General features: G+C 46.2%; 2 protein-coding genes across 4 annotated transcripts; both read left to right on the top strand.

Moving 5' to 3' along the window:
- Positions 1 to 1,356: 1,356 nt before the first annotated feature.
- On the top strand, positions 1,357 to 7,773 carry LOC109743851 (serine/threonine-protein kinase Nek5). 3 transcript variants are annotated; one of them, XM_020302929.4, is made up of 15 exons: positions 1,357 to 1,712; positions 2,043 to 2,255; positions 2,333 to 2,399; positions 2,489 to 2,554; positions 2,638 to 2,684; positions 2,782 to 2,827; positions 2,915 to 2,995; positions 3,075 to 3,117; positions 3,219 to 3,268; positions 3,371 to 3,452; positions 3,575 to 3,624; positions 4,622 to 4,695; positions 5,177 to 5,228; positions 5,323 to 5,979; positions 6,060 to 7,773. In XM_020302929.4, the coding sequence occupies exons 2-15, from the start codon at positions 2,146 to 2,148 to the stop codon at positions 7,512 to 7,514; spliced, it is 2,880 nt and encodes a 959-aa protein (XP_020158518.1). In that variant the 5' UTR covers positions 1,357 to 1,712; positions 2,043 to 2,145; the 3' UTR covers positions 7,515 to 7,773. The 3 variants fall into 3 exon arrangements, with proteins under 3 accessions (XP_020158518.1, XP_020158519.1, XP_045090980.1); XM_020302930.4 differs by lacking the exon at positions 1,357 to 1,712 and adding an exon at positions 1,785 to 1,953; XM_045235045.2 differs by lacking the exon at positions 1,357 to 1,712 and having other exon boundaries at positions 2,638 to 2,674.
- Positions 7,774 to 8,296: 523 nt separating this feature from the next.
- On the top strand, positions 8,297 to 8,965 carry LOC109743855 (NDR1/HIN1-like protein 10). The gene has a single exon (XM_020302937.1). The coding sequence runs from the start codon at positions 8,297 to 8,299 to the stop codon at positions 8,963 to 8,965; it is 669 nt and encodes a 222-aa protein (XP_020158526.1).
- The last annotated feature ends 1,330 nt before the right edge of the window (positions 8,966 to 10,295 follow it).

Here is a 10,295-nt window from a genome sequence, read left to right as displayed (position 1 = left end):
CCAAGGCTCCTTTTGCCCCTATGGATAACTTGGGCGATGGCATAGAATAAATCCATTATCATCTCCACTGTTCTTTTGCGGGAAGGCAGAGAAGCTTTTGTTCCGAACAAAAAGGCAGTCAAGAACTGCTGAGCTATACAAGTAGACAATAGGAGAAGAATTAGAAGAAAATGTAATGGGGGTTACCTTTGAGCTGCAGTCTGCGACGCTGTACTGACTGATTAAGCAATGCGCTGGCGCTGCCGACACACCAGTGGCAGTACGTACGTCCCACTAGCCGTATCAGTGCGTCTGATTTGACTTGCCATAAACAAAACGCATCCACTAAAAGAGCATTAGAGTGCAAATGACTTGTACATAAACTATTAGCAACTGTCTAGAAGGAAGGAACTATATGTTTTATTACTATCAATGGGGAAGAAACAAACACTCAAATTCAAGCATAAGAATTTTTATTTCTTTCAAAAAAATGGATAACCGCGACACACACAACCATAATTCAAGCATAAGATAAGATCGCTTCGTCAGCATTCGTATACACCACCATGTATTTGATGGCAAGGAACAAAAGCTTGTTTGGAATCGTATAAAAGCCATAGTGCCGCAGACCGACCATACCAACCAACCAAGGGCGAAGACGTTGAACCATCACCTCACCATCCTCTTGCCATTAATAGGCCCTCTTTTTTGCTCGACTGCAACAGGATAAGTTTTATCAGCTGCTTTCGGATCGCCAAAGTGTTCCCGTGAAGCCAGAAAGCATCATTCACACACACGCGAAACTAAAGAAAGAAGAGAAAACCACCATAAAAATGTATGGGTGCTTTGGCTGCACATAGCAAGCGATACGCGCGGATTTATGAAATCATCGCGCACGGGCACGGGCACGGGCACGAAACGCATCGTGATGTGACCTCCAAATCTAATCATGCTCATCAAGCTCCCCAATTAATTTGCATCACTACGTGATGTGTACCAGTCTAGACCATAATTTGACGACGACGATTTAAAAATCGGGTGGAAATGAAGAATTGGGTGCGGGATGACGAAAACCCCTTTCGGTTTGGACATCAAATCAGTACGGATATTTGGAATTAATGCTGATGAGAGTGGTTATTTCGCTACTCAGTATATCGTCATTAGCACAAACATAAATATACTGTTGCAAATTAGGCGTACCACTATACTACTGTAGCAATAAGCTGTCGTAAATAAACATAAATAATCTACTCCCTCTGTAAACTAATATAAGAGTGTTTAGATAACTAAAATAGTGATCTAAACACTCTTATATTAGTTTACGGAGGGAGTAGTAATTAAGTTAATCCCTCCTCACTAATCACTACAGGCGGCCATGGCGTCGTATATAAGCAGGCGCCCCCACTTCCCCCATTTGACGATTTAAATAACCGAAAGCACGCCGCAACAAACAAACAAGGAGAGAGAGAAGCAAGAGCGAAACCAACAGGCAACAGTAATCAAAATCCCAAACCGGAGGGGGCAGCATAGCAGCCGAGGCCGCGGGGGCACCGGGACCTCGGGCGCGCCGCGGGAGAGCAGCAGAGGCGTCGGCGCCGTGACGAGACGCCGCCCCGCCCTATCCTCTCGCCCGCGAGTTCGGCCGGAATCGGAGCCCAGCCGCCGGGGAGCGGCCGCGGCGTGGCCGGAGCAGTCCCCGCCCGTGACGGCCAATGCCGGCGGAGCGAGCCGCGGTAAGGTCCCTGTCTGTCCCGGCCAGTGGCGGTTGGTGCCAACTGCGCGGTAGTACAGTTGCCCAACTTCTCGCTTTTCCGCGTGAAAATGGCTTTTTACTCTTTTTTCCTGTGCCAAGTACAGCCGCGAAACTCCGCCCACGGATTTGTGTGGCCATATGATATGCTAGTTGTTTACTGTTCTCGCCTGATTTTAGTTAGGTGCTTAGGATTTCCCCCGAAAAACTAATTAAACAAACAGGTGTTTAGGATTCTATTGGATGGAACAGGAGTAGGTTTGATTAAATTCGAATGCGAGGTTTTGATTTACGGCTGTATATGCTTTTGCAGAAATCACCTAGGGCGCGGAGCTGATCGGAACTGTGCTGCGTACAAGATATGGGAAGATTTGGGTATTAGGGATTGAATTTTGCTGTGGCAGTTGTGTACCAAGATGTTGGGCACCATGGAGTCACGGATGGATCAGTACGAGATTATGGAGCAGATTGGCCGCGGCGCCTTTGGTGCCGCCATTCTGGTGAACCACAAGACCGAGAAGAAAAAGTATGATGGCTTCCTCTATTTAGTTACGGAGTCTGTTTCCCCTCAAAGAAGGTGGTTGATATATGATTGGGTTGCAGGTATGTGCTGAAGAAGATCCGGCTCGCGAGGCAGACAGAGAGGTGCCGCAAGTCTGCTCATCAAGAGGTCAGTGAAGCATGAGAAACCATCAGGCTTTATTTGGTTCGTCTATTAGTATTGATTTCAGGAACTGACAGATGAAAGGAAAATTGCAGATGGCCCTTATTGCCCGCCTTCAACATCCTTACACTGTTGAATTCAAGGAGGCATGGGTTGAGAAGGTTTGTTCTCTAGGAGCATGCATCAGCATCTGCCTTTTGTTTTATTACATCTTTCCTCTGGCTTACTGTGTGAGTGACGGCAGGGTTGCTACGTTTGCATTGTGACGGGATACTGCGAAGGTGGCGATGTGTGAGTGTAATTTACGGGTTACGGGAGTCTGGGAGATTAGTTTTTGTTGTTGACTCACTGTTGACTCTGTTTTGTTTTGCTGTGCTCTTTCTGGTAGGGCTGAACTGATGAAAAAGGCAAATGGGACATACTTCCCGGAAGAGGTTATTGCAATTTTTTCAACTTCTTTTGTTTCATGCTTTAGGTAAACAATATTCAGAAGTGTGCTAACTGTTGTGAACAACCATCAGAAACTGCTGAGATGGTTTGCTCAATTGGCTCTAGCTGTTGACTACTTGCATTCGAACTATGTTTTGCACCGGGACCTCAAGGTAAGTGACAAAGAATGCTGCTGCTGTCATTTAGTTCATCAAGAACCAGTAATATAGTTTGCCCTTGTCCTCTCTGCAGTGCTCAAACATATTTCTCACAAAAGATCATGACATCCGTCTTGGTTAGTGCCTCACATTGACTCAAATAACTCTTATCTTGTGTTACGTCTGCACCCCGCAATGCTTCGTTGCTGGAGTTTAAATATCTCTAGTTTACTTGCAGGGGATTTTGGCCTTGCTAAGACCTTAAAGGCAGATGATCTAACATCTTCAGTAAGCTTCTCTGTGATGTCCTTCTGTCTCAGATACAGATACTGATTAATCATGTTCTTTTTTATTGCCTGAATCTTATGTGTTAGCATGATGCTTTCTTAGGTTGTGGGAACACCAAATTACATGTGCCCAGAGCTTCTTACTGACATTCCTTATGGATTCAAGTCAGACATATGGTCTCTTGGTAACTACCTACTGTTATGGAGATACTTTAGGAAATTTGTGCCATTTGGCTTTATTTATAAACCTTGTTTCTAAAAACCAATGTCATATAGCCTAGTTTTTAACTGGTATATGTCTGTACAGGATGTTGTATGTATGAGATGGCTGCTCATCGACCTGCTTTCAAGGCTTTTGTGAGTTCTTATCAGCTCATGTTCTTATATCACTACGATCTCCTACCTAACAGTAATTATATTTCCATGGAATCTACATAGCTTGTAATCAATGCGACATAGCTTGTATTTAGAAAGTGCCTGCCGACTCCCCATAGAAGGATAAGATTTACTAGAACACTTCAAAATAGTATGTAGGTTGCTATCAACAAACAGAATGGAAGATATAGAAAACCTCAAGTGCACTTTCTTGTGGAATTACAAATGGTCACGAACCCAATGTACGGACCATATGGCTTCCAGCCTCTTTTATTAGTAGGGAAAGAGTGATCATCGGCACCTTCCATTTGAGAGGTTGTGGCATTTGTATCTCCATCGAATAATTTGTTCTTCCACTTCTATTACATTCATTGAAGTTAGCTAAGGAAAACCACTCGACAATTAAGAAGCACTGATGTCTTCATTCTGTGTAGAACTCTTCGCAATATCGACTTTTGTGTGTATGTGCGCGCACGCGCACAATTTTCATGCACATGTCTAACATTGTGGTATAAGAGAAGGATGGGTTTCTTTTCCAGATTCATACCATACTGGAACATACTTATCCACGATCCATCCAGGAAATTCATTTCTGGATTTATGTGAATGATGCAGATCTTTTGTCTCGTTGACCTTCAAAAATATGTTTGAAGAGGTCTACTGCTCTCTCTTAAGTATGAATATTTTGCTTTTACGCAGATCCATGTTTACTTAAACTAACTCAAAGTCAAGATTTCTTTGGAAAAAATGATGCTGATTATTAGTTTCCCTGCACGTTATTTTTGTCGAATTGCTGGACTGTAGTATCTGTTCCATTTTCTCTCTTAAATGTTCATACTAGTGAATACAGTTTACCATTATGATGGCGTTATTGGTTTCTCTTAAATGTTCATACTAGAGGATGCAGTTTACCATTGTGATGGCGTTATTGGTTTCGAAATTGTAAAAGCTTACCTGTGCTTAAATTTGCTCCTTTCAGGATATGGCTGGACTGATAAGCAAAATAAATCGCTCCTCCATTGGCCCTATACCTACTTGCTACTCTCCATCTATGTAAGTGCACCTTCATGCTATATATACTCCCTCCGTTCCTAAATATAAGTCTTTTTAGAGATTCCAATATGAACTACATATGGATGTACATAGACATATTTTAGAGTGTAGATTCACTCATTTTGCTCCGTATGTAGTCCATATTGGAATCTCTAGAAACACTTATATTTAGGAACGGAGGGAGTAGTAGGCATGCATGGAAGTCTGGTTTTCCTTATCATTCTTGTTTAAAATAATTTCATTCTTCTATTGTCATATTTGTTGTTGTCATAGTATTATGGACCATTCTATCCTTTCTAAACCTACCATTTAATTCTTAGATACGTTGTCTTTCAACTTCTTCAAAGTCAAGCGATGTCTGCTGGAAAATGCAGCACTTTTTATCCCATTACAAAACATCACATTGTTCTATTGTCATATTCTGATGAGCTTCCTAGTCCATTGTTAGCTAAAAGGTTCCCGTTTTGGCTGTTGATTGCAGGAAAATGCTTATCAAAAGCATGTTGAGGAAGAATCCTGAACACCGGCCTACTGTAAGTTACTATGCGCATGGAAATCTCACTACAATACCTGTTTACCAAATTTACTCGATTCTGACATTAATTATTTATTACTATTTGTAAACAGGCATCTGATATTCTGAAAAATCCATACCTGCAACCTTATGTTGATCAGCACCGCGCATTTACCGCTGTACCGCATCCCATGCGATCACCAGGGAAATCCATTACCAGTTCACGGAGCAGTCGGAGGAGCATGTCTGGGAGCCAATGTAGCAGCATTTCTGGCACTGGCAGTGATTTGGACAGTATACAATCAAGTGAAAGAAACACGTCAGGGCTAGCTACAAGTTCAAACAACACCGCCATTGGTACTGAAGGTGCTGAAGCTACTGATGATGCGTCAGTTAAAACCTGTTCAACACCACGTGATCTTAAAAGCCATAAGGACATAGATAGTCCTGAACTGGAGAGACAAGACTCACCTAAATCCATACATGTTGATCAGCGTCCCAAATACGGGAGTAAGCAGCCAAAAATCATCAAGAAGATACTAACAACTCTAAGAGAGGAGACTAGTAAGCTCAGGGTAAACAATTCACCTTTGAGAGCTAGCCGTGTAAAGCTACATTCACCTAGTCACAGAGAGCTCTTGTCTGATGATTCAGAGCATAACAGTGTTTCCTCCAGTGTGAAATCTAGTGAAGTGACGCCACATGCACCAGCAAAGGTCAACCGCGATACTGTGAAACACATACAAGCATCTCCTCCCCTGAAGTATTTGGTGAGGAATGAGGATTAATCATTTTCTTGTGTTGAATCACCTTTTTTTTGCTAATTTTTTTTTCTGATCATGTCCTGCAGTCACCAATTGTTGAACATTCTCCAAAAGTTAAGATCAAAGTGGATGAGCCGCAGCAGCTAGACCCTACCAAGCAGACAATTGAAAATGTTGATGCCGCTGAAGGGAAAGTCAAGAATAGGGTTCTACCCAGTTTTAGTAGACGCCCTAGCTTCCCTCCCCGGAGGCAAGTGGGAGCAGAGAGTCCACAGCACACTGGGACAAAACGAGCTCACAGCAAGGTTACCACTGAGCATGCAAAAAGCCCTTCTCGACCTGTCCATAGTCCAAAAAATGCTTTCACTGAGCTTCCAGGTGTTCTAATGGCTCCTCCAAGCCCCCTGGGGGGTAATCAAATGAAAGTTGGCAATTCACAGGCGGAATGTGCTCCACCCAGAGATGTAGCAACCAAAGAAGTTAGCAGTGCTTGCTCCAGTTCCATGATTGATTATGCTGACAGCACCAAGCAGTCTGAACCATCTGAACCTGATTCACTAACCCACTTGGATTCATCTTGCAAATGCTCAACCCTGGACACAGCCATACAAAAGCATGATCAAACTGATATGCCAAGCTCAGAGCTCAACACCACCAATTTTCAGAAGAGTATGCCTAGTAATGATGATAGTAGTGTAAGCTCAGGCTTGGACCCATCTGTTGATACAAATGTGCAAGAATTTATTTGCAAGGATGATATTCCCTGCAGTAAGACGGTGCAGAGCACTCCCACTATCACTGTACAGAGTGAGGAGGATAAGTTCACAGTACAAGAACTGCTCTCATCAGTACCATATATTGCTCCTGATGATTCAGCAACAAAAACCATTGCACTAGACAAAGGATCCAATTCTATCCATCAGTCATCAGAGAAATCACCAGGTCCTCATTCGGGCCCTCCAGTTGAGGACATTATACATGTCATAAGGCCCAGCAGTTTCAGCGTCAGCGATGAGCAGGCAGTAACACGGAATGCTGAAATGGAAGCCCAGAGCACAGATGTTGGCGAACTTGGCGATGTTATAAAAGAAGAAGTGGATGTGAGAAGCATCACACCAAGTCTTATACCTTCCGGACTTGTTGGTTCTGCCACTGTGAAGCCCAACATTTCAGAAGATAATACCATCGGTCCGAAACTCGCCAATTCAGATGTGCTAAAATTGCCCGCTGTCCCAGAAGCAAATTCTACTTCTCCGGAGACCAACGGTGGGTTCAAGGAGGAGGCGACCCCAGCAAAGGAAATACCGGCAACCTCAGCAAAGGAAATGCTTGATGTTAAGTCCTTCAGGCAACGATCCGAGGCTCTTGAAGGGCTCTTGGAGCTTTCTGCTGATCTGCTGGAAAACAACAGGTTGGAGGAGCTTGCGGTGGTTCTGAGGCCGTTTGGGAAGGCGAAGGTGTCGCCGCGAGAAACGGCCATCTGGTTGGCCAGAAGTTTTCAAGGGATGATGAATGATGAAGCGAGTCGCAGCTCAACGTGAGTGCCCGTAACATTAACCTTTTATTTTTATTTTTTATTTATGCTCTGAAATCTCCAAATCTGTAAAGTTTGACCACCTCACGCCCCCCTCATTTCGTGTGCTATATGTATAGTAGTCCCATGCTTGTGTGGTGTATACGGTACATTCTGTAAATAGCCCAGACTTGTAAACAGAAATAAGACGTGTAAAAAATAATGTTAAATCTGCATACCAAGGTATGCATATTGAAGGTCCGCTATTTATCCATCTGTTTATCAAACTCGCCCGGATTCGGGAGGATGTGTTTATCATGCTTGCTGTCAAGTATATTCTGCTTGTGGACAACTCTTGTCACCCACACAGTAGCATTGTAAACTAATTATCCAGTTAGCAAACTTCAGCATCGCTGCATCTCATACTCTGATTCCTGATGTTATCACTTCTCATCGCTCTTATCAATTTCCAAGTGCTTCCACGGTTGTACTACTTTCTTATTTCCACCTTTGTACTCTTGCACTCGTGCTGCCGGAGTTTCTTAAGCGCCTCTTGTCGTCGTGTAATTGCGACACCTGTATTGAAGCTGCGAGCCTTGAAGGTCCCGCCAGATCTTTTCCGTACGTGTTGCACTGGCATTGCATTGTATCTAGCCTTGAAACAACGCCACAGCATCGTATCAGCCTTCTACAACGTCGTCCTCTCCTGTCAAAAAATAAATAAATTAAAATACAACGTCGTCCGCTATATATCTCTATCCATCGGTTCTTCGTGCGAGTCGTGTCACGTCACCTCAGCTGCCTCTGGCCATGCAGCAGCCGCCGCAGGAAATCCACGCCTACGGCTACAGCGCCGGCGCCGCGCCCGCCCACGGCGTCGGCGTCGTGCCAACGGCCGCCGACGCTTCCCCGCGCCCTGACCAGCCCCGGCCTCCTCCCCCGCGCCGTCGGCTGAGCCCATTCCGCATCTTCATCCTGGCCTTCGTCGGGGCGTGCGCGCTCGCCGGCGTCGTCGCGCTGCTCGTCTGGCTCATCTACCGCCCCAGCGTGGTCCAGGTGGCCGTGCACGCCGCGACGCTGTCCCTGCTCGTCGCGAACTCGACGGCGGCCCCGCCGGTGCTGTCGTTCACACTCACCGCCGGCCTGATCATCACCAACCCCAACAGGCGCGTGGCCGTCTACTACGACCTGCTGCACGCCGAGGGCATCTACCGCGGCCGGAGCTTCGACCGGATCTCCCTGCCGATGTCGTTCCAGGCCGCAAACTGCGCGGACCGCGTGCGGGCCGTGCTCCAAGGGACCTCGGCCGACGACCTGACGGCGGCGGTCTTCCCCGTCGACCTGTGGCTCGACGGGAAAGTGCGGTACAGGTACGGCGGGGCGGTGACGACCTCGGCGAGCACGCTGTCGGTGAAGTGCCCGCTGGTGCTGCAGCTCATGGTGCCGTCGAGGAGGGTCGAGTGTACCGTGAATCTGTGATCGGTTCGGTCGGGAATCTCGTTCATGTTAGTTGCTCACTGGCGCGCTGAGTGGAATCTTTGGATCATTTGCTTCGTTTAAATCCTCGCTTTGATTATCTCCCACCTTCTCCCCAGTCGTCCAATCTCTGTTGCGGCCGCTTGCAACATGACTCGTGTTGTGCTTGGGCGTTCACAACAAGAGCCATTGTTGCGCTCAGTCGAAGCGTTTTGTGCCTCCGTGTCCGTGGCGTGGCCTATGTTGCATCCACAACAAACCCCTTTGCAACGCTCAGCTGCCACTTGTTCTGAAGCCCCTTTGCAACATGGACGATGTTGCAAAGCCCCTTCACAACACATATGACATTGCGAACCCACTAACACCCCACCGTTAAGGAGATGAGGAACGGCGTGCGTGGGCCATGGGGCACACGTCACGCACACGAGGACCAACGAACAAAACAATGGGATCAATCGAATGAGTACACGTGTTTAGTCCTCGCTTTGAGTGGAATCTTTGAATCATTTGCTTTGTTTTAGTCCTCGCTTTGAGTATCTCCCACCTTCTCCCCCTCCTGTGAAACTTCCAAGTGGGGAGGGGCACCTTCCATGGAGATAACACAGATCAAATCATCAACAAATGCGACTCTAGCCGTTGGCCAGGTGATTATCGGTTCGGATCGGCCGCTTCGGCAACAGTTGGATGGCGTGCGTGACAGTTGCCCAATCTCTCTGTTGCGGCCGCTTGCAACACAACTCATTGTGCTCGGGTGTTCGCTACAGAAGCCATTGTTGCGCTCAATTGAAGCGTTTCGTACCTCCGCGACATGGCCTATGTTGCATCCACATCAAACCCCTTTTCAACGCTCAGTTGCCACTTGTTTTGAAGCCCCTTTGCAACATGGATGATGTTGCAAAGCCCCTTCACAACACATATGACATTGCGAAGCCACCAACACGCCACCTTTAAGGAGATGAGGAACGACGTGCGTGGGCCACGGGGCACATGTCACGCACACGAGGCGGTGAACAAAACAATGTGATCAATTGAATGAGTACACGTGTTTTCTCAAAATGAAATAGGGCAAATAATCCAACACCCGAGTTTTTTTCAATACAGTACAGATATAGATGCTCATACATATGCACATATACTCATCCCTATGAATGCACGCACGCAAACGCTATCCCTATGAGCACCTTCGAGAGACTGAGCCGATCCAACACCCTGAGTTGTTTTGGTCGTATGGGCGCAAACATGATAGGTATGTGCCTTTCACGGGCCTTGCATGCGGGTTTTCGATGAGCGAGGGATGATCTGGGTCCTGGGATTACGATGTTTATATCATTGA

This window comes from Aegilops tauschii, chromosome 3, assembly GCF_002575655.3.
Source record: "Aegilops tauschii subsp. strangulata cultivar AL8/78 chromosome 3, Aet v6.0, whole genome shotgun sequence".
NCBI classification, from domain to species: domain Eukaryota; kingdom Viridiplantae; phylum Streptophyta; class Magnoliopsida; order Poales; family Poaceae; genus Aegilops; species Aegilops tauschii.
The sequence above is the reverse complement of the archived record's forward strand: the minus strand, read 5'-3'. Positions and strand labels throughout refer to the sequence as shown.